Here is a 24,605-nt window from a genome sequence, read left to right as displayed (position 1 = left end):
CATATAAAAATTGGGATACTCTCCATCCCACGGGATTTAAAATTTTGCTTGGAATACTTCTTTTCTTTATTCATATTTCTAAAACTTTTATTTTTCTTCTGTGCCAACACTTCAGATTTACCGTGCATTCTTCCCCTTCGGCTTATTACTTGAGCAGGAGCCAAATGTTCTTGAGCGTCGAGGATGTGGCTGCTGTCTTGAACAGGAGGTGTACCCTTGTTTTTAGACCAGGTTATCACAGAACACTAAGTTGGTTTGAGAGGGCTGTGATTTGATTGCTTTACAATGTTTACAGTTTTTGATCTAAATCTTTGATGAACTAGCTCAGTAGAAGATGCATACGAGCATCTATCCTTTTTTTTATAGCAAGTATCTGACTAGCACACATGATTCCACCTTGTATTCACCAAACAAATCTTCCTTATTGCAAGGAGTCTCCCACTCCGGGTAGGCCTGACATTTGTTTTACTAGGTTTCTTGGTCCTAGGCTATTAATGTTTTTGCAGGCTGTGCATTGGCAGAAGATTTTTGTGAAAACCTGTTTGTTTTGTGATGACAATTTTTTAGCATTTAAATAGATAATTTATGAGGATTACCATCATATTGAGGTGATGAAACAAGTGTATGGCTTTCAGAAAACTGATGCTATTTGACTGCTTAAGTGACAAAGGTGAGAATCTTGGATGCACTGTTTGTTTGAGAGGACTTACAAAAGAAATGGCTATTTTATGGTTAAACTGTTGTCAATGCCTGAGCTTTTCATCCCTAACCTCTAGCTCATTGCTTTGCAAGTTCAAGTGAGCAAACCAATTCTGCAGAGCAGATAAACCAATCTGTTTTCTACTTATTACCATAGCAGGAATTTTTCTCAATTAAACATGCCATTGTTCATGTAATATCTTTGATCTGGAATAGTTGTACAGGTGGGAATACTGATTCTCTTTTTCTAAATAAGAAAATAAAACCTGTGAGAATAAATTGAGGTGGAAATAAACCTGTTACTGAATAACCTCTTATATGACTGATAATAGTCATCGAGGCCTATCATCGATGGTCTTGTAAGAGATTCAGATATAAATATCTGTAAACATATACCTGGGTCTGAAAGAAACAATAGATGCTGAAGGTTAAGGGAACAGGAAGAATCAGAAGGCTGCTGACCTTGCAATCCGAGGATTTTCTTCTGTTAAATAAATTGCAGTCTCTGTGACAAAGATTTGGTGAGGAAGGAGACTCGAGAATGCTGCTTGTAACGCATCCACACAATGCTTCAAGAGCAATTCCCAATATATACAAGAAATTTTACAGAAAATATTGCTGGGAAACCAAAGAGGCTTTAGAGAATATATGATAACCACATCCATCATAAAGAATTACATTAGCCAAATCAATTGGCAAATTTGGCTGAGAAATAACAAGTTAATTTTCACAAATGCTTTGACACCAATACATATACTAACAAAATCAGAATGCAATACCGTGCTAAAATGATCTTTACAGGGAAAGAATAGCCAAAAAAAAAGGACGGTCTCAATGCAGGAGGCTCCCACCATTACATGGTTTGGAGAAGGCCAAATGTTCACACCTTACCATATGTGCGGAAAAGATGTTTCTGTGTTTCTAACCTATGACTTTCATATCTTAATCAAACAATCTTACCATTGCGCCGAGGCAATGAATGACCAACGCTTAGGGCATGCAAGATATAAATTCTGGCTTTACAGTGGAATTTGGAATGGTAACTTCTGGAGAAATTTGTTCAGATTAACATTCAAAGTTGCAAGATAAATATCAATGGGACCATTGCAAGAAGATTTGCAAATTTTGAACATTCTCAGATACCTATAGTAAGGAAGACTTGGCCAAAGCAGACCATCCAGGAAAAGTCACAGTCGTGATGGATTACAATTGACAACTAGGTTATTCTGAAGAATAAGCCTAACATACATCAGACAGTAATCGATGCAGACCAGAAGCAGCAAAGAAATTTGATTATAACACAATTAAAACAACTCTTTTATAGCTCAGAAAGATGTAAGGCAGATCATATGTAAATCATTGCCTCATGCATGCATCATTCGCTTCCAGTGGCCATCAGAAATTCACCCTCGCATACCAAATCACCACCAACATATGCCTTCCCTTCCATCTTCGCTATCCCAAAGCGTTTTTGCAGTTTGACCAGTGTCATCCTCATAACTAAGGTGTCCCCTGCGATCACAGGCTTCCGAAACCTCACTTTGTCGATCCCGGCAAAGAAGAAATTGTCACGAGAGCCACCCACTTCGGGTTGCAGCATTACTAGACCACCAACTTGGGCCATGGCCTGCAAGGCACCTCCATCATTATTTATCAAAAGTACACAAAATGTACAGCGCTGTCTCAGCTAGAAACAAGGTTATGGTGATGACAGAATTGCAGGTAACATCCAAACAAACTGCAAGCACATGGCACTCAGAGAAAATACCATCGGACTTTTACCCTTTTATAGAGTCAATCATTAGGATGGCCTTTCCTTGAACGTATGTGTTTCACAAACACCAAATATATAAAATGAAACATTTTCCTTTCTGTGGGGAACTTGTACACAGTGGAACATTAAATGAACCTATTTCACACGGGACTCAAAAGTACCATGTGGCTATAGCAATGTTAGATTACATGATCTGCAGTGCTTCAGCAGATGAAAAGGCTTGGCTTAACGATTCCTGATTAAGATCATATTGATTTTCAAACTAGCATTGTCTAGTTTCCAGGTACATCATCATAGTGATGCTCAAGCCAAGAAATCAAAGTCTAAGCACTTCTACGACAGACAATCAAAGCTTTGAGAAGTCATGGCAGCAAAGAGTACCTAATGTATGGAACAATGAAGATTTTAGTTTTCAGCTCATAGTATTTGTATTAGCATCACCAAATAAACATGGTTGAAACAATATGCTACTAAACTAATACATTCTGCATCATCTATCCAAGAGACCATTTGCAGCAGGTGCTGTGTGCATCGGCTATGACAAGTTGCCAAGCATGAAGCTCATTTGGGCAGAAATTTGCATACGAATTCAGATTTGGTTCCTTCACTGTGACCATACATTATTGCTCAGTTTAAATTGAACCTAAACACAAAATAACTTAACTGTAGATTTTGAGTACCTGATTTAACATTTACTAGAACTACTTCCAATGGGTTTCTTTAAAATGAATCCTCTTTTATGATCCAAGCTGAAAACAGCCTAACTGAGAAAATCATTGACACTATTTATAGGAAACAGTCTGCTCCAAAACTATTATTGTCTTCTTGCTTAGTTTAATGGGATGCGCTAAGACCACGAGTTATCCTATATATGTTTCAAGCTGGGAACTTAGGAGCTGGAAACAGGACAGCAAAATTTCAAATGATACCTCATGAAGAGTATGCAAGGAACTTTGTTATTATCTTCAAAAGGACAGTAATGACTAGAGTGCCTCCTAACTGGTTCCTTTGCAAAGTCACTATTGACACAAGAGTCAAATGAATAAAAAAGGATTGGCACTAGGAAGTTTCGAGATATTCATCAAGGTTTTCTATACTCCCTTGGCCTACCAAATCAACTCAATAAGATATTTGTATGGTGTAGGGCTCAATAAGGTTTTGTACAGACACATGGTACAGCTGTTATCACACCTCCAGCAACATCCTATGTGTCAATATAAGGGTGTACCATACCAACCCAACCCATACCAGTAAGCTGCCAGTATAGAGTCGGATACTGAGACAAAAAGCCCTAATATTCGCATACCAAAAAAAAGGTCAGAAACGGTCTGAAATCTTACATGAAATAAAATACATGAATGTAATACTTAAAACAAACTATACAGGTTATAGAAGGATTGACCAGACGTTGAGACACGTGCACTTAATAAAGTTATCTAATATTCTCCAAATGAGGCTGATAGTAGTCTATGTTTTCTAGACCTCTGGGTTACCCAAATAGTTCTGCCAATACAAACAACGTGGCTTGACACTTGGGTATGGGTTTGCAAGAAGAATTTCTGTAGAATAGAAATATCCAACATGTCAACATGCACCTACATTTGATACCCATACCCAAGTCTGCATAAAATAAGCATTGGCCCTTGAAAATATCTCAGACCTTGTCTAGCAAGGAAGGAAAAACATAGACTTAAACTATGGGATGAGTATGGCTTCACATAGGGCAAAGGAAGGTCAGTATATACAAATATAAATAAAATGCCTTTTCAACGTTGAACTTGTCAGATGAGCACCAGCATATTACTCGATTCCAGGAAAAAAGAAGAAGAAGAAGAAGAAGAATTGAAAATTAAATATAAATAAAACCACCTGTATCAACTGAGACTCAATGATCTGGTTTCAGGCTTAAAATCATTGTAACAAAGAAGCCACATTGGATGAGCCTCTTTGATGAATAAATTGAATATTTGCCTCTAACATGCATGGATGAAGTAAGTTTTGAGACACAGCGCAATCTTGGTGGCATGATGGATAAAATTGACAAAATCTGAAACCAGATGTCTGTAAGTTCTCAAGTCAAGTGTGAAAGGAAAATTCTAAAGCATGCTCCCTGATAACTTTAAGAATATTAAGATAGAGAGTAAAAATCGGTCAAGCTTACTGTGTGTGCATTCTAGAGAGCTGTTAAGCAGGTCTAAGTTGCGAAGAATTCACCATGCGTAGAAATGTAAGAGGTAAATAGTTAGCACTACTACTAAATTGTTTGGTAAATGACCAAGCAATGAACAATCAGTAGATGCGACATGAACCCTTTAATAAAGCATCATGGATTAACAAAAATTATCATATTAATTACTGCTTTATATTCATAAGGTGTAATTGGATAACAATAAAATAACCATGTTTCTTGTCGACCATCACAGTAGCATAACTCCCAAAAATAATTGAAACGCAAAATAACGGAGCGAACAAAAAGGTTACAAAATTATACCTCAACCATGAGAACACCTGGCATTATTGGGCGCTCCGGGAAGTGACCAGGAAAGAAGTTATCATTGATCGTGACATTCTTGATGCCAACAGCAGTAACTCCAGCCTGGTACTCGACCACTCTATCCACTAGAAGAAACGGGAACCTAAAACCCAAACAAAAAAACGGGGGAAAAATTTAATCCATCCACGGCGTAACCCAAATCTATTGAAATCAAGATCGCCGCTTGACCAGAGAAACCCACCGATGTGGCAAAATATCACGGATCTGGTTGATGTCCAAAACCGTCGGAAAAGGCGGAAACCCTTCAAGATCACATTTTTATAAGAAAAGGCAATTAAATCAGTCCAAACAAGCTATAAATCGGTGATCTGAGAGGAAAAGAACCAAAATGGGACTTACTCTTCTCGATCGGGACTTCTTCTTCCGTCTTCACCGCGCTATCGACGGAGCAGCGAGTCGGCAAGTGGCTCCGCCTCTCCATTCCGAGCGTCCGAGCGGGGGATTTAGGGTTTGAGAGCGATAGAACAGGAGGAAGAGCATTCCTTGGCTGAGATTTGGGGGAAGGAAAGGAGAGGAGGTCCGGATTGGAGCCATGGCGAGAGAGGGACGGATTGGAGTGAAGCGGAGGCGCAGAGAGGAGCGATCTCGCCATCGCGGAGGCTTCCATTTCGAAGAAGAGAGAGAAGGGGGGCGAGGGGAGGAAAAAAAAACAAGTCGGGGCTTCGGCGAGAGGCGGTGGAGGCCGGAGAGGGGGTTTTATGGGTGGGGACTTGAGATGGGAGGGGGCGGAGAGAGCGAGAAGAGGCCGTCCGTTTTGGTGTATATAATTGACACACTGTCCGTCCTACCGGTGCTTCTTCCTTTTTTTTTTTTTTTTCTTTTTTTTTTATTCAAGAGAAAGGGAAGGAGGAAGAAGGGATAAGTCCACCTCCGCATAGCAGTCCCCACTGAGCTCCCACCCCATCAGGAGAATGTTCGATGCGGGCAGAAATGACCATGTGTTGGGCACTTCGGCCGGTTTTACTCATACCCTTTCTATCTGTGGGCCCAGCTCGATGATTCCTTTGGGCTCCGGCACGAACTCTCCGTATGAGTACGTCACATCTGGCACCACCGAGGCTACCAACGGACCAATAACCCTCCCAAACTTCATATCTAAGCAGAGAGCATCCGGTCTCCATAATTTAATCGACGCTCATGCGTTTCGAACTCGGAACCACTTGGTTGGAAGTAAGGTCCTGTTTCACTAAGCTACCACCTCAGTGGCCCTACCGGTACTCTTGAGTCTAGAGCTGATCAAAATCCGAGTCGGGTCGGGCTCTACAGCAGAAATTAGGCCCGATGGTCTTGCCCAGGCTCGGCCGGCCCGACTGTCGGGCTTAAATTTTTTTCCAGGCCCGTCCCGACTTTATAAATCTGGTTATAGGCATGTCTAGCTCGGCCCGACCCGATAGGCCCGATACAACATGCCCGTTTTTTTCTTTGTTTGAAATCTAGAAATGGGCCAGAATGGCCCGACCAGGCCCGGTCCGATTTTTTTGGTCGGACCGCTTTTTCTGCCCAGGCCCGACCCATGAGCCTTTTTTAATGCCCAAGCCCAAAAAATTTCAGGCCGGGCTGAAAGGCCCGTGATCAGCTCTACTCTCCACTATAAGTCTATAACAAACAAGCGATAGAGAGGCCTCCTGGCGTTAGCAGCCTTGGAGTTTGTGGTGCCAAAACTGTGCCGGGTCGGATGCTTGACCAAAGCTCAGTCTAGTGACTAAGAGTACAATCTTAGCATGAGAGCCAGCCCAATTATGAGATTTTGGACTCTACCTATAAAAAGTAACCATGTCCAATACTTTGTATACTTTATATAGCATTTCGAATCTAAGCATTCCAAAAATGGCATAAACAATGGGCTATTTAATGAAGAAGAAATTTGAGGCCCTTACCTTTGGTTGGTATATTTGACTACTCTAGGTCTGGTTTTCTAGTACTTGAGTTGTTTTACGTCTTCGAAGATGCATAAAATTATAAACACCTTGACTCCTATTCCTTTCTTCATTTTATTTTCTTCGTCGAGAGCGGTTGTTTGCCTTTCTAGTGTGAGAAGAGATTTGTAAGGGATTGAAGATTGCAAAAAAGGATGAATTGGAGGAAGAAGAAAATGAACATCGAGATGAATGTTCCATGAGCCAAATGAGTATTCCTACGGACTGGTCAGTTGACTTACTCTACTTGTAGGGAGCATGTTTGTGTTTTTTTTTTGTCATCAAAGATCTTATATTGATTGTTTGATCTCTTTCTTACCAAAAGAATTAATGAAGCAATTGAAACTCTGGATGTGGAAAAGCTTTGTGATAATTTTCGACTAATAGAATATGAGATAGATATAAAGAGAAAACCCTTAATTTCGTTAAAGTGGCATGGTCCCTTCCCATTTGGATTGAGGCTGCTTGTTAAATAAATCTAGAGTATAAAATGTAGCCGACTACAAATGAACATGTCTCAGCAAATATGAAAGAAAACACCAAGCTTTTTTCGAGGAGAGAATGAAAATTTATTGCTCTACGGCCCTTAAACGATCAAGACTTAGTGTATGTTACATAGGAGGCTCTAGCACCGATAGCAATCTTAGTAACATTAGGGAATGGGACATGGAATAGTGATATAGCTTACTAATTCATGTTGCATCTTATGGTAATGACGATTCTCAAGTTTTTTCTCCTCCGAGGGCCTGACTTGTGGATGGAGAATGAAATTTAATCAGGATTCTAGATGAAAAAATTTCATGCACCGAGGAAAAGTTGAGCCATGAAATGGCTAATAACAGGGGTGAGATGTCATGGAAATCTCCTCGGCAAATGCTTCTGTTTATATGGATGTTCACTAGACTGAAGTATCCAATGGAAAAGATTCAGCCAATGGTAACTTTCCAAAATTGATAAGAAGTTTTAGATGCATCCAAATCATCAAAATCCTTTCTCATTTTTCTCCAAATTATCTGTTCTTCCCACAGAAATAAGTGAATCCAGTACAAGATAAAGTTAACACTTATCTTAAATGATCTTCCAATCTTTAAGGAGAATTACTTGGTTCTTGAAAATGGATCAATTTAGAGTAGAGAGGTCCATATGATAGTTAGGATGCCAAATTAAATGGCATAGTTAGGTATCTTAACCCATCATTAGGCTAAGACCCGGCCTGGCTCAAAATAGTTAGTGAACCAAGTGAAGGTTTAGTCTAATTTATTTGAAAAAAATAATATAGATGCAAATAGAAATCCAATATCTCCATGGCAAACCATGCACATCTACATGAGAAAAATAGATGTCCAAAAGCCGAAAAACCATTCTATTGGCGAAAAATTGAAATTTATAACTTATAGCTGCGATGATAAGCCTACAAATCTAAAATCTTATGGTTCTCCTTTTACCCGGAGACTTCAATTTTATCTTGCTGCCAATTAGAAGTCTGATCGATTAAGATCCTATTTATTGAGAGTCAAATTTCGAGATGCATAATGATACATTTATATAGTCTTTAGCATAGCGATTTTTTGAAAGCATATAGAGTTGTTTGGTAGGGGTACTACAAGAATAGTTTTATCGAGAGAGAGAGAGAGAGAGAGAGAGAGAGAGAGAGAGAGAGAGAGAGAGAGAGAGATCTATGTTGGCACGCTTGTATAAACTTTGGAGTAAAGATATTTGGAGAACAAAGGATGCTTTTTAATAAGGATATTACAAGATTAGTTAAAGTTTTCAAATATTATAAGGGTATTATGGATATGGACATTTTGTTGATAATGAATTTTTTTTTTTGGTTTATTCCCACACTTATATAGTTTTTATAATTGATCAAGTTGCAAATTATCTTTGATAAATTTGGGATGATGTTGTTCCATGATATGTGCAAACTCTTGAAAGAGTGCAACTCTTTTCGAACTACTCATGTCTACCGGGGGACAAACAATGCTGCTGATGGAGTTACCTCCCACTTAGCTTATCACTTTGAAAGTTTTCTCGGAGAAAACTACGTGCTTCTCCACCTTTCTGCCAACTCTTTTTTTTTTTAATTTTGTTGATTGCATTCACACCTACCGTATGTGCGGCGTTATTGTACTGAGAAAAAAAGAAAAGAAAATTGGGAACAATTTCTGGATATTTTATTTGTTGAAATTGGCTATTCTTCTTTTATATATATATATATATATATATATATATATATATATATATATTGATGAACTGGATGGCGTGCATGTTATTAAACTGTGGACACTAATAAAGTAATAATTCCAAATCCAATCTACTGGGCTGGGCTTCGTATTACTTCTTGGTCCAACTCGCAACCGCCTTGGGCGTGGGCTGATCCAAGTAACAAATCTAGCTTGAGAACCAGCAATCAATTTCGGCCGGCACGCTACAAACTGGAAACCAATCATAACGCGCCACGTAGATGTTTCAATTTAACTTAGCCTTTTCCTTGGGAGAAGGCTACGCTATCCCAACAAGTCCACAGAAAAGGAGGACACCGAAAAGAAAAAATAAAAATCGAGTTGTTTTCCAATTCTACGTGCTCTTAGAGTCAATTTACGCAACGACCAAGACCCAAGATCCTAGATTGAGACCCAGCTCGGAGAATCGATGAGATTTAGAGGCGGTTGGAGGATCGAATCTGCCTGAAGAACTTCGGATTCCAGTCGAATTTGGAGTGTTTTTCCGAAATTTTGATCCGTGCTTCTGCCGTTTCTTGGAGAGGTTAGGGTTTTGGTGCGAGTTGGATTGGGTGCGGATTCCGGATGGTTTCGGAGGGGGTTTTTGATCTGAGAAATGGGTCTGGTGGCTGATTTCAGGTATGAAAGACGGAATATTTTTTGGTAAATTCCGTGCCTTTCTTTGCTGGGATTAGGGTTTTGGGGAGCAATCTAGGGTTCTGATTCGAGTTCAAAGAAGTTAAGTCTCCTCCGTTCCCAACAGGAATTAGAGTTTTTAGTTGGACTGCAAGCTAATAGATCTGAGGTTTGAGGTTCTTGTTGGGGTTTGCCTGTTGATCTCTTTCTTTCTAAAAGCAGTAACAAAAACTTGAGGGCTTCGAAGGAGGCAACTGAGGCCAAGAAGAATGCAGCCCAGGTATCGAAACCCCGGGGACGGAGTTCGGCCGGGTGGTCCTGCGGGGCTCGGTGTGGCCTCCGGCCGGATTTCGGCCTTCGGCCGGAATCATGGCCGTGGCGGCTTCAGCCGCGGCAACCTGAAGCCCTACAACGGTTCCCGCAAGTTCGACATCCTCATGGAAGCTGGACGGCTTGCGGCCGAGTACTTGGTCTCCAAGGGCGTGCTGCACCCGAGCATGCTCCCCGGGAGTTGGCCAAATGGGAATTTTCAGGAATTCAAAGGGCAGGGCAGAGAAAACCCCGTCCCACCACAGTTTTCTGATGGCAGGGCTTCGGCCCTTACTCGGCTTGGGAACTCAGTCCCTGATGTCGGCCATGGCCGCAGGAGGTTTAACGATGACTATGATCGAATGGGGTCGAGAAAGAGGGGAAGGAAAAAAATGGGCTATTATAATAGAGGTTATGGTCCAGATTGGGGTAGAGAGAGGGGAAGGAATGTGCCATGGATGGATAGAAGTAGAGGGTATTCTGATAGTGTGGAAGATGAGGAGGATTTTGCTCCTGGGTATCGTAGAGAACGACGCAGTGGGTATGATGAAGTTGGAAGCAGTGTCTCGAGGGTTGCTGGAGATGAACCACCATCAAAAAGTGAAGTTGTCGGTGAATCGGGATCAGAGCTTGATGATACTGGATCGAAGGCAAGTTCTTCCAACACTAGGAAAGATGTGCTGCCAGAGGGGGAATATGTGGATATGAACAAAGGGATGGATGATGTGAAGGTCTCAAACTCAGAAAGTGGAGAAGTTAAGAGCAATGCGAGCGGTGAGTTGGAGGAGAAGACTCTGCTGGAGGAGGATGTGGCTGTGAATCCTTGTGGTGCCGAAGATGGCCCAGTGATCAAAGATGGCAGCAATCTGTTAAAATTATGTGGTTTTGCAAAAGTACCTACCAGACCCCGGTCATCACTGTTACATAAAATTCCAGTTGCTGATCAAGCTCCTAGTGCTGAGGGCAGTGACAAGGTTGAAGTTGTTTCTGGAGGAGGGTCTGACATGGTCGTTGAAGAAACTCCAATTGAGAGTTCCTCAAAGGATTCACACACAAATCAAATAGACAGTGCGAAATGTGAAGTACCTGCTGAATCTGGTGTTCCTGTTGTGCAATCCTTGGAAGAATCTGCAGATCTTGTTCCTGTAATGCAATCCTTGGAGGAATCAGTAGACCCTCAACGTGAAACCCTTCAAAGCCCTTCAGGTTTTGAAACTTCCACAGTCACAATGGATGTGAAAAATGAAGATAGTTTTGCGCAACAAGTTCATGAGAAAGGGGAATGTGAATTACAAGCTAATTCATCTCCATCCAGGGCATCTCAGGAAAATGAATTCTCTCAGCTGCATGATGTGAGAGCAACACAATCTAGCACATTTACTGAGATGCCACTTCAGGATGAAGAAATGATTGAGGCAGCTGATCAAGCGAAACCAGATGGTGGTACTTTAGTTCCGAAGGTTGAAGCTGAACCTCTTGTCAAGTTGGAAGAAGAGAAGAATAATCAACCCACTTCATTTAAAATCTGTGACCTTAACCTTATGCAATGTCCTGAGATAACTGAGATCGCTGATGATCCTGTTTTGAACCAAAGTTATACTTCTGCGCCTGCTCTGGAAACTGACACGCAACTTCCCGTAAATTTTGGCCTGTCAATAGGAAGCAATGCAAATGATGCATATGACTACAACCGAGTTTCAGGTGTTGACAAAGTGATTCCAGTAATTGATTTGGATGCTGATTCCCCGGTTGAAGCCAATGCCTGTGATTCTTCAAAACCTAAGTGAGCTTCTTTAACATGAAAAAGAACAGCTTTATATGTTCTTGCTAGTTCATTTCTGAACTTTTCAAACATTATAGATGAACTTATGGAAAGCTAATTTCATAAAACAAGGGACCCATTTTGGGTTTTCATGTGCTGCAAAAGTGACCGTTGTTTTATATTACTTATATCATTTGGTAGACTAGCTCTTATTTATATGCATAACTAAACCATAATGTGCTTGTAAAACAGGAATGAGATGATATATCCACCCCTGGACAATGTTTTGAACCACCAGGCACATACAGATGTTCTCCCTGTCATTCAGGATGGCTATGGTCTTGGGATCACTGAGTACCTTGGAGCTGATATATCACAGGCAGACCTTAATAATCTTCAGGCTGGAATTGGTCTTCATGGTGCAGAGGTACTATAAACCTACTAATTATCATGGTGACTCTGTCTCAAAACTGAATGCTCCATCTGCCAGTTAATGATCTTATCATAACTTGGACATCATAAGCATTGCAACTTTTTCCTTACGTATGTTGCCATTACAGTATCAAAAAATACTAAATATTTCTTTTGGTTATCCTTCTTCTAGGGGTTTCCTGGAGTCGATGATTCAATATATGGATCTCTTGGAGATATAGGTACAGTTGATGTTTAATTGCTGTTATGTGAATTTTCTTAAAAAAATGGCAGCTTTACCAACTTATATGATCTGTGAAGTCAATTTACTTCAAGCTTTTAAAAAAGCTTATATTATATCAAGGAACCAGAAGTCATCATTTCTAGATTGAGAGCTTTTTCCATGTGTATGTGTGTGTAAGAAGAATTTAGAAAGTAAATCCTTAGATTTATCCAAATCTTTATACTGTGAATAATTGTTGAATTAGATATAGACTTGCTAAAGAGTGAAAGGCAAAAACACAGAGTTGTGGTCCATGTTCACGTCAAAGTTTATTTTCCCGTGCCTTTTCAAGAGGATTATTTCAACAGTCATCTTGAATCCAATTGATATAGTCAAAAAAATAGGTCTAACAAAAGTTAAACACAACATGATATGAAGTGTCTTGGCATCCTTCTTATAATTAGCAGTGTTTTAAAAAGCGGCCGCGATATTTGGACAACCAAGAGACTGAACAACACATATGTACAGTATTTTTTTAATATCTAAAAATAAATAAAATATATTAAGTATGATAAAAAACAATAATTATGATAGTAATATTTTGCTTGATAATAAATAATATTAATAGCAGGAACAACTAACAATTAGTGCGTACTATCTAGGACTCATTTGGTTCGCGAGAAGAATTTTTCTAATTGGAATGTTTTTTCTGGGAAGTTGATGCTCAGAAATATGATTTCTGAAAAAATGATTTTTGCATATTTGGTTGACCATAGAAAAGTGGCATATTTCAGAGTGACTTATATTTGGTCGAACATCTACTCCATTCTATCTAAACGCTTAAAGGCACATTTGAAAAAAAAATTATCCCAATTTACAACCGGTAGAAATTTCAGAGTGACTTATATTTGGTTGAACATCTACTCCAACCAAACATGAGGCTTTTCTTCATTTTTCTGCTGACTATATTTTTCCCTCTCCTCTTCCTATGAACCAAACGAGTCCTTCGTACTTAATACTGACAGTGATAGTTATAACATAATTGAAACCTGCATTTAACCTGAACATCAGTTTGAACATGCTTCATTTGCACTAGCCCAAAAGAGTGGGCCACATATTTGGCTTCGTAATGCTAAGTTGGTCACGTATGCAATATTGCAATGCTAATTGAGCTGCTCGGATGACGACATAGTACTAAGTCGATTGTTTTCCTAGCTCATATATGGTATCACCACATATGGGGACCGCATATAGGCAATACGGTGCAATCAAGGGATTGCATATTTTTTATGCAATCATATATGTGGCTTTATGCGCCACATTTTAAAACATTGATAATTAGTACATTTATAGATTTTTGTAATTTTACTCTGATTTTATATTCTATTAGGATTTGGTTTGCACATATGAAACATGGATACTTCAAATCAAATGCCATATTCGTATTGAATATGTATCGGATACCAATACTCTTTGGATAGTTCTCGGATACATGTCTGGCATTTGTGTTAGATATACTATTTTTTTAAATTAATAAAAAAAAGCTGGGGATACTTTCCGGATGTGCTCGAGATACTTTGCCAATACCTCCAAAAATGAGGATGGCATTTTCTTTTTTTTAAAATAATATTAACCTTTTAAGGTAAAAGTCTATGATAACAAAAAGTATATATCGGGGCTCATGGATTCAATTATGACTAAATAACATGCTTGCAAAAGTTGATACTGGTTAAGGGTAGAGCCAAAAAAATTTTGTTAGGGGGGCAAAAATTATAATACATTTACACTAATGGATAACTCTTTACAGAAATATTAGATATTTAGATTTATATCGAAATGTTAATGGATCAACTATTTAAGCTTTAAGTCTAATTCTTTATAAGGTCCTATTGGAATAGGGAGATATTCCTTTGATAATCAAAAAATGATGTCAGAATTACTAAAAATTGTAGAAATTTTAAGCACAAAATGCAAGAGAATTACAAGAAAAAAGTAAAAGAAAAATACAATAGTAATCCTAAAAGTGCTATGCTTCTTACATATGATCATCTCTCTCTCTCTCTAACTTGTTCTATGATTTTGTTCTACCCTCAATTTTTTTTTAAAAAGGCAATATATGAAATATGAGAAGGAAATTTACATTTATGGATCTTTTAATAGGGATAGGAATTATGCTTGAATAGGCTTTCTAAAATATAGATAAAGTTTTGCATTGATGGGTTTCTGAAATATGGTAGGAGAAGATGAGGGGCAAAAGAATCACAGATTAGATATCTAGGGGGGCCAACCATGCAAATTGCAAGTTATACGAACTTGAAGTCCACATGGATAAAACACAATTTCACCTAGCTAGGGAACACTTGCCCCACCCTATGAAGCACAAATACTTCAAATTACATATGCTGTCCATATCATATCCATATTGGATATTGACACTTGTCAATTACTTCTCGGACACATGTTGATACTTATGTTACATATCCTATTTTTCAAAATTTTAGAAATAACACTGGATATTTCCCAGATACACTTTAGATACTTCCCTAATACCTCCAAAAAATGAGGGAGAGGCTCAATTTTGTAGTATATTGTTATTAATATTCAAATATAAAGTTTAGATTATGGTCTATATAATAATGACATAATGAGCTTGTAGAAGTTAATGCTACATGATAAAGTATGGAATGCTATTTTGATAGTCTACTATGCTTCATTAATGCCTTTTTTTATAACAATACATATTCATTTATCCGTGTATATGCATGCATGTGTGTATAAAATAAATACATGCTTATATATGCACGTATGTGTGCTGTGTTGGTGTATCCGTGTCATGTCATATCCATGTTCTATATCTTTGTCCATGCTTTATAAGCCCTACCTCAGCCCCGTGTGGCTCCGCCCCTAATACTAACATATAAAATATATCTATGTTATTGTGGTAGCCTACTATCCTTTTATAGATGCTTGTTTACATGCATACATATGTACAAATATGTTCTATGTAGTTATGCATAATGTATAAAATGCATTATAGTTCTTGATTTCTAGCTGTATCGTATCCTCTTTTTCTGAGATTTACCATATCGGCATATATGTATTGTGTCATATCCGTATCCTCTATTTGTGTCCATGTTTCATATGTTTGAACATACGCAAAACTTTGTGCTGCCAGATTTTTGTCCAGAACCTGTTCTGAATCATAATTTGTATCCTTATTTGGCTAGATATGGATACAGATGTTGAGACAGATGAGAAATGTCTGGTTCACTTTACAAGCTCTGTCTAAAGATTGTAGATTTGTTTCTTTGCAAGTTTTGAGCTTTATCCTAATAGCATTTTGTGTGATTTGCAGGCTTTATGGAGGTCTGGGACCAGCCGCCTCAGGATTATGAGCCACCTCCGGATTATGAGAAGTTCTTTTGAGCCATTTCCTGAGTTGTGTCATTAGATGTAATATTGCCTGTTCATTTTCCAGCAGTTCACAATTTCTGGACCAAAGACATAGAATATAGGAGAATAAATAATTTCTGGTTGCTGGGTTGTTGTAGTAGTTTTTGTTTTCACTATTTAAGTGCCATATGATTACAAAAGCATGGATCAATGTCTTTTTTTATGTCTAGTACATGAAGCTTCATGTCATTAAATATAGCATTTTCTTTTTCTTCTTGATTGAAGTTTTTATTCCCTGACCAATTAATTTAAGTTGGTATTTGCTGAATTAATATTTACTGGTATGTTCATTAAATAGTGGGTTGATGAAGATGAATTACATGATTTTTCATTTATATCTTGTTTTCTGAATTTTCTTTCAACTTCAGCTGGTCTTTTATTTGATACATATGTCTCCACTTTATGTTGCACAAGCACACCATGCACATAAATCACCATATGAACATATCTAAATATACAGACTAAATAAAGGACCATGATAGGCTTAAGTATCATTATTGACTGCCAGTAATGTGGTTCTGTGCGTCTATAAGGGGAGGAGTTGATTGCTTGCTTTTCCTGATCTTAGCAAAGGAGTTCACTACAAGAACAAGAACCGATTCTTGATTTTTAAACTAAGAGTTGGTCCTTGCTCTTCCAGTAGACCATGTGGATCCTCTCACTGTTTATTTTCCTACAACATTTTTTTTCCCCGGAAGAAGTGCCTTCTTCCATCATGGTTGCACACTTACCCTACATGTCATTCTAAAAGCATCAGGTTAGCTTATTAAAACCAAGGATAATGCTCGATGAATTTGTCTTGGATGACTAAATTCCCATGAAATTTCTGTTTTGCAATAAATATCTGTTTTGAGCAACCTACATGGCACAAATACCTCTCATCTTCCCTTATCAAATTGGATGGACACCGACTAGCTATGACTGCATAGTCAAACTCCCAGATTTGCTTTTGAACTAGTAGTTTAACTCATGATTTTAATAGTTTTTCTTACAAATGTCTGATTCATTATTTTGAAATGACTAACAGGGGAAGTCCTATATGGAATCTCTAACCAAATCTCATCATCAAGTATTTCTTATTATTAAAATTATACTCCTATGAATTTCTAGTTGACTTCATTGTGATATCTGTAGAGATGGATCCCCTTAATTTTCATCTTATTGGGCTCCCATTGAAAGTTGATATTTACCTTTATTTCCCATGCTCCCTAAATCCATTAATTTTCTTGGTTATAGTGCACTATTGAATCTAAACTACAACGCACTCTTCATGGCTTGAAGAATAGCACTTGGGCTACAGCAGATGTATATTTTTGCAATTATTGTAACGTGCAGCCTATAGAAGCTTAGGAAATGTGAAGATCTCATTCCGACTCCTTTTCCCATTCATTCCTGGCTCTTAGATTCAAAAGATTTTGACCGAGATGTGTGAAAACTTCTATAATAAGCATCCTTGACGGTTATCAATATTAACTAGCAAGTCACATAATATTACTGATGTTGTTGGAGAAATGATTTTAATCCAAGTCACCAAGCAACCGGACTCACTTAATTTCTTCTATGTTTCAACATACGCACATGATTACTACTTCTGGAAAGAATCTTTTTCAGATGCTATATGTTATTCACTTAACTAGAGATCCTTTAAGTAGCCATAGTTTCTTTTGCATCTGACACTTTGTTATTGCTGCCTTTTCCAAGATTGTTTCAGTAGTAATTTTGCTATTTTTCGTCTCTCATGAAGTGAATTGAAGCAGTGTTTTCAGCATCTTGTGGTCTTTAGACAAGCTTGTGCCTCATTGTGTCTGTCTCTGAAGTGAAAAGATTTGTGCGAAATTCTTTAATAGCTTTTCTTCTAAGATGAGTTCCAACAGTTCTCTTGTTAATGAGTTTGATATTGATTAGATTTATCTACAGTGGAAGTGATGTCACTAGATTATAGCATGCTAAGTTTGACTAGGTGATGCTTTAGTGCTGACTTTAAGAAGAAAGTGTATTGATGTTTGGTACCAAATGAGACCTGTTTATGTGTTCATCATTGCCTTGTTTGTATCGTGGACGTGAAAGGAAAGCATGTAGGAAAGATACCTCCTTGGAGCAAGATGCTGAATATATATATATATATCCTGGCCTGGCTGTTTTGAGTGGCAAGAGAAATAGAGAAGCAGCAATGGTTCATGTCTAACTGGCGATCTTGACGTTATTTATATATTTTGCTTCAAATACTTGAAGCTCTGCAGAAGTTATGAACTGCATTTGGTGAGTAGATGATATGTAATGCTGAAGTAGGGATAAATTGGATTGGTGTTTTGGGGATTTCCCTGTAACTTTTTTAGGAGCCAGTAGCATTATTCGCCTGCTAATGAGTTTGTTGTTGTTTAGATCTACTTTTTGATACATGTTGGAATGCCGTGAGAAACCAGGAAATCCAGAGTTCAGGTCATCCAAATTATGACTCCACTTGTGGTCCCCAACTAATGAAGACATATATGATGCATGAATGGGGGATGGTAGAAGTTAACATTAATCTGGTTGGGCAGCTTTTTTTCAAGAAAGAATTATTACATATATTTTTGCTGCTAGTTCAAGACAGGCATGCTATAAACAGTTGGACACCAACCTGAAAGTTCCTCAATGCATCAAGTGTCTGAATAACTTGGTTTCAGAAAACACTGACTGCTATTGTTTGGGTGGCTGGATGTATCTGCTGCCATTCTGATGACAGATTTCAGATGATGGGTATCGCATCCTTTTTGAGCTTAGCACCACTTGATTTTTGGACTTATGGCAATTTGTTAATTTTGTTAGTTGATTTGTAATTTTTTGCTTTGATTTGCGTTGCAGCTCTTATTCCAGTTATTGATGAGTATATTAAGTTCAGATCCTATTTCTCATTCTGAAACATGTATCTGATCATGACACCTAAAGCTACTGCATTAGCTTCCATTGATGTACTCGGTGGTTCTGTAACAGCTTGGCTGTAGCACTGTAAAGTCAACTAGTAAAACTCAATGAAAACTAGCGACCAACCAACGGTCGCATCTTCGCAACTTTTATGAAAGTATTTGACCATCATACTATTGGTAGAAGAACACAATTTAATCAACCTTGCCGCATGCGATAAAATTGAGACAAAACAAGGTGGGCATCAATAGGGAAATGTTAAAATTTTGAGAACATATTTGCATAGGTTTTATGCTTCTTTTGTTTTTTCTGAGGCGTCGTTTCGGTGAGCCGGATTCATGGCATTTCTTTGCGCGACATTCATGTTTAAGAGTATTTGTAACCATCCCATTCCACGCATTATAAGACATCCGCCCAGCCAATTCCAAGTTATACATAACTCATTATCAGCCCTCTAAACTCAATCCAACGAACAAAGAAGGATCCAAGAAAACAGCAAATATCGAAAGACAAGGCAGGATGGTCACGGGGTAGGGCGGATCCGGACCCACACCCCCTGGCTGGGCAGCCCGGCGTGCACCACGAACCAGAGGTAGTACCCCGGCGGCGCCACCTCCGGCGAGGGCGGCGCCTCCGCCTCCGCCACGTACTCGAAGGGCCCCACCTGCGTCACCCTCCCAACCGGCAGCACCACCGCACGCTGGTTCATCCCCACCGCGTGCGTCGCGAATCCCGGCGCCATCGCCACCACCTCCACCGAGCCCGTACCAGTCCACTCCACGTACGCCACCACCTCGAACCGCACCGCCACCACCTCCCCGTACCCCACCTCTGCCTCCGGCGCTCCCGCCGCCACCACCCGCGGCCCCGCGGACGCCAGATACGGCGGGTGGAACGCCTCCAGGCTCAGCTCCGTCGGGTACGTCACGTTCGTGAAGTTGTACCCTACGTGCGGGTTGCTCCCTCCGACCAACACTCGTCCGTATGGGTCCAGAAGCGCGGTCGAGTGGTACAACCGCGGGATGCTCGACCCGTTCAGCAGCGTGAACCGGAGCTCGGCCGAGGCGCCTGGGCTGTAGAGAACCGGGTTCATTACCGGTTCGCGGGCGAGCTCCCAACCGGCGGTCCCGGCGGCGGCGCCGTTGACGATGAGGACGTCGCCGGTGGGGAGGAGGACCATGTCTCCCATGACCCGGGGCATCGGCATGGTCTCCATGATCCAGGCCGGGTTCGGGTCGGAAGGGCCGATCCGGCCGCAGGTGGTGGCGGCGGGGAGGAAGACGCCGCGGAGGGCGCTCTCGTAGGAGCCGCGGGGGGCGCCGCCGCAGATAAGGACCTCGGGCCGTGGGAGGGTGGTGCCGCCAGGTGCCAGGCGGAGGGGGAGGAGGACGGAGGACCCGGAGCTAGGGTAGTTGCGGGGGACGTCGTCGGCGATGGGCGGGAGGCGGCGGAGGACCTGGTGGCTGGCGATGTCCAGGATGACGGCGCGGGTGTTGGCGAAGACGAAGAGAGTGCCATCGGGAAGGAGGTGGAGGAACGGGTACAGGTTGTTCTCCGCGTTGGCGTCGCGAGTCTCCTCCAAGAACGGGAACGGAAAGAGAGCTCCGTGGCCACCACTGCCGGCGGCGGATTCTTGGCTGGGGAAGAACTCGTAGGAGAACTGACGGCGGCCGCCTACGATGAGGACACGGCCGTTGGGGAGGAGCTGGTCCGAGGCGTACCAGCGGCGGACGGCGAGGTAGGAGGGGAGCTCTTGCCAGTCGGCGAGGGGATCGCCGGAGACGGAATCAAAGAGGCGGATGGAGTGGTCCCCGTCGTTGAAGCCGCCGGACTGGAGGAGGGTGCCGTTGGGGAGGAGGGCGCCGGAGGAGCACCATGTGTCGGAGAGGAGGGTGAGGGGGCGGAGGGCGGCGGTGGGGAGGTCGAGGAGGACGGAATGGGCGGTGCAGTCGATAGGGAGGGCGAGGTCGGCAGGGTCGGAGCGGCAGCGGCCGCCGGGGAGGGAGATGTTGGAGGGGCCGAAGTCGGTGCGGTCGAACATCACCACCTTGTCGCCGGGGAGCAGCTGCATGTGCATTGCCGAGATGCCGATGCTCGCATGGAGAAGCTGCCACTCCCCGCCGCTGCCCCACGGCGGCGCCACCACTCCCTCGACCAGAAGAAGAAATGAAGCCAAAACAAAGGTGGCGGTGGCGTTCCTTGTTCTTGTTTTGGTTCTTCTTGTTCCAGTCGGAGTTGGGATGGTTTTCTCCATGGCTCTCATCTTCTTGGGGTGTTAACCTGGTGGTGGGTTTGAGGGGTTTTAGAGGGTTTCTTGGGTTCTTGAGAGTGAGTAGATGGAGAGGAGTTGGGAGGAGGAATGCACACAAAAATGGGACGATTTCGATGCATGGAGGAAGGAAAGTAGCGCACAGGTGACATGTGGCTCGTTTTCTTCACAATCGACGTCATTGACGAGTTTGACCGTCGGGTCAATTAGAAAGGCGGCTTTGTCAAGGTTGGTGAGTAGCAGCAGAGAATTGGAGAAAAGGGAATGGTTGACAATTTTTGTGGCCGTTGGATTTTTTGGGCCGCTGGGTGTGCCGGTGGTTAATTAGCTCGAGCTGCATGCTTGTCCGCACTGACTCACCGAGTAGTATTTATATATATATATATATATATATATATATATATATAGATAAGCTGCTCATACTAATTTCTGACCATAGCCAGCAGTGTCAAGATAAAAAAGACAGCTTAGTAAAAGAAGAACAATAGAACTCTAGGTCCAAAGAAACTCGTTGGAGTAATATGCAATGTAGGAGGCAATCCAGTTAGCAGCCCTGTTTGCCTCTCGGTATACATGCATGGCCTGCAAGGTATCACACTCCCTTACCAGCCACCATATATCAAGAATATGCTCCCAGCCCCAAACACATCTCGTATAGAAAATTCTCTCCTATGCTGTCTTGAGCTCCGTCCCAATGGCTAATGCCTCGAAAAAGTGTCGACCTCCATCCCCCCTACGCAACAACCAACCTAGAGTCCTGGTCTCTAATCCCAAATGTAGCTTAGCTCTGTCGCCGCCACTTGGCATGCTTCCATCAAAATTCATCTTAAGTTGGCCGGGGGTGGAGGTTCTCAAGAAACAAGGACGAATAACGTTGTAGCAAAAAGGGGATCCCAATTTTTTCTAGCCATCTTAGATGAGTAGTGTTTTTCATCCAACTGCATTCATTTCCATGAGATGCTATCCGTGTTCAAGGAGATCGCTTTCATATGGATATCGGTATATTGCAGCATTATATATACCAACATATGGTAAAATCTCGGCCTTGGATCTGATCCTAAGGATGCTTAAAAATAATATATAAAAAAGATATGTATGCAGTGAGAGATGATTTCTATATTTTTAAATAGATGATATTAAAACCAAAGTGGAGCAACTTTATCATCACATCGCAATATGTTCTTTAATATTATGAGTTACATTCAAGTGGAATAATAATCTGCAGTTTAGAAAATATAAGGGTAACATCTTAGCTATTTCATATAAATTTAAAATTTTATGCTGTCTGCGACTAGATCATTTGTAGATTTGGAGCAAGGATAGCATGAAAGAAGGCCGTAGGTGCATGGTATTCCCGATGTTCGATATTTTTTTGTTTGGGGTGGCACGTATATTCTATTTGAGAGAAATTTTAGACAGCTTCCATTTTCGCACCTGATTTCATATAGGGCTCGTTTGGTTCGCGGGAAACATTTTTTCTTTTAGGAATATGATTCCTGGGAAGCAGATTCCTAGGAAGAAGATGCTTAGGAAAGTACTTTTGGCATGTTTGGTTGACCATGGAAAAGTGACAAATTTCTAAAGTGCTTATATTTGGTTGACCATCCACTTTTCTGAAAAAGTTATGTATAATTCCTATTATACCCTTAATAAAAATTAGGTCTTTAATGCCTCTTTAATGCTGAAGGGCCTTTTTGGAAAAAAATAAAAATAAAGTGATTTCCGCCTTATGGGAAAGTAACTTTCCCATGTTTCTCATTGGAAAAACTTTCCCATGAAATGTGGGAATTATATTCCCATGGGAATACAATTTTCCCATCTCTCTCCTTTGAAAACTCCAACCAAACAAGAGCATCTCATTACTTTTTCGTTGACCACACTTTTCTTCCTTCTTTTCTCGCGAACCAAATGAGCCCTATAGTTCTTTTGCAGCAATCCCCCCTACTCTGATAGAAAAATGTAGTTCCATATACCCTAATTACAGCAGTGGACTCGTACTTTTAGAAGAAATTATCCATCAACATGGCCATGCACCATGCCAATTTTGTCCTCCTATTTTTATGAGCCAGTCATCGAGATGAGTGCCTGACGAATAAGGCTAACAGAAATGAACAAAAATCATATAGGCCGGGCATCAGAGAAATATAGAGTGAGCTTCTTATTTTGCCATGTTTCCTCTATCACCTATCTTAAAGAAAAAATCTAAAAGCTAAAGACTCCTCTTACTAATGGAGCCATTAGTTTCGTAATTTTTTTTTAAAGAAGTATGGCATCCTTTTTCCTCCTTATTTTCAGAACCTAATTTTTACTGGTATACATTATATAATCAGATGATACATACCAAATAAACTAATCATAAATCAAGTCAATACACATCTCTAAATAAATCGATACATAATTTTCAGAACAAAATATTTACTAGTATACAATACATGGTCTGATGATACACACTTAGCAATTTAAACAAAACTATAAAATAATGTACTAGTATTGTTGAGCATCATTTTCTGAAAAATATATTTAAATATGTATATTGGCTTGCTAGATAATTAATTTATTTGATGTGTATTACATGGCTATATAGTATGTACTGATAAAAAAACATACTCTGAAAACTATGTATCGATTTGCCTAAATATGTGTATTAGATCAATATTAGATGTGCATCAAAGAGACCTGCAATATGTATCAAGAAATCAATGAGTATATATCACCCGACCAGAGAGTGTGTACTGGTAAATATGATGTTTCAAAAATTATGTATCAATTTATTTTGAGATGTGTATTGGATTATTAAATGACTAATTTGCCAAGTGTGAATTATCTAGTCGTGTACTAGAAACTACCTATCAATTTATCTAGAGATACATATTAACTTGTTAGATGATTAATTTGCTTGTCATGTATCATCTAACTATATAATATGTACTGATAAAAAGTATATTCTAAAAATAAGAATAAAAAGGATGCTGCATTTTTTTCGTAATCACGTGATTGACTACTTTATTAGTAAATTAGAAAAGATGTTTTTTTTCTCTCCTCACAGTGCCTTTACTTTTAGGAATTAAACAGGATAATGCTCGATTGAAATCAGGACAAGGGCAACATTGAGCTAAAATTACCAATATCTAACAGCTAATGGCATCTTCTCGAATTGTTAAAATTCCCAAATTCAAACACCGTCTAGGTCATCAGCTTAGAATGTTGGAGTCAAATGGTTGATTAACATATATAATTATGGGGGCCAAACCCACCCATGTAGCAGCTCTTACTGGCTCTTCTTTCATCAAAAAATGTTTAAAACAGGTTGCAAGTGTGCCCTCTTCGGTTTATAAGTTGCTTCATAAGTACGAACTAAGTAGAAGGCATTCGGTCTCTATATTTAATTGACGTAGCTTGGAATGGGTTGCTCCGATAGAATTTTAGCCTCGTTTCAGTGCTACCACTTGGGAGCTCTGCCATTTTTTTTTTTT

At 40.2% G+C, this 24,605-nt stretch overlaps 3 protein-coding genes across 3 annotated transcripts; 1 reads left to right on the top strand and 2 right to left on the bottom strand.

Moving 5' to 3' along the window:
* Positions 1-1,777: 1,777 nt before the first annotated feature.
* Positions 1,778-5,784, bottom strand: LOC103701264 (3-hydroxyacyl-[acyl-carrier-protein] dehydratase FabZ-like). The gene is made up of 4 exons (XM_008783262.4): positions 5,367-5,784; positions 5,209-5,269; positions 4,965-5,109; positions 1,778-2,326 (listed from the first exon to the last, which is right to left on the bottom strand). The coding sequence occupies exons 1-4, from the start codon at positions 5,632-5,634 to the stop codon at positions 2,075-2,077; spliced, it is 726 nt and encodes a 241-aa protein (XP_008781484.2). The 5' UTR covers positions 5,635-5,784; the 3' UTR covers positions 1,778-2,074.
* A 3,709-nt stretch (positions 5,785-9,493) lies between these two features.
* On the top strand, positions 9,494-16,231 carry LOC103701265 (uncharacterized protein At4g26450-like). Its single transcript, XM_008783263.4, has 4 exons — positions 9,494-11,893; positions 12,125-12,299; positions 12,477-12,525; positions 15,862-16,231. Exons 1-4 carry the CDS (start codon positions 10,071-10,073, stop codon positions 15,930-15,932), a joined length of 2,118 nt encoding a protein of 705 aa, XP_008781485.2. The 5' UTR covers positions 9,494-10,070; the 3' UTR covers positions 15,933-16,231.
* Positions 16,232-16,338: 107 nt separating this feature from the next.
* LOC103701389 (aldehyde oxidase GLOX-like) lies at positions 16,339-21,382 on the bottom strand. The gene has a single exon (XM_008783427.3). It carries the CDS (start codon positions 21,124-21,126, stop codon positions 19,387-19,389), a length of 1,740 nt encoding a protein of 579 aa, XP_008781649.3. The 5' UTR covers positions 21,127-21,382; the 3' UTR covers positions 16,339-19,386.
* Positions 21,383-24,605: the final 3,223 nt, after the last annotated feature.

The sequence above is a fragment of the Phoenix dactylifera genome, chromosome 14 (genome assembly GCF_009389715.1).
Source record: "Phoenix dactylifera cultivar Barhee BC4 chromosome 14, palm_55x_up_171113_PBpolish2nd_filt_p, whole genome shotgun sequence".
In the NCBI taxonomy this organism is placed as follows: domain Eukaryota; kingdom Viridiplantae; phylum Streptophyta; class Magnoliopsida; order Arecales; family Arecaceae; genus Phoenix; species Phoenix dactylifera.
Note: the sequence above shows the minus strand (reverse complement) of the source record. Positions and strands in the feature narration are given on the sequence as shown.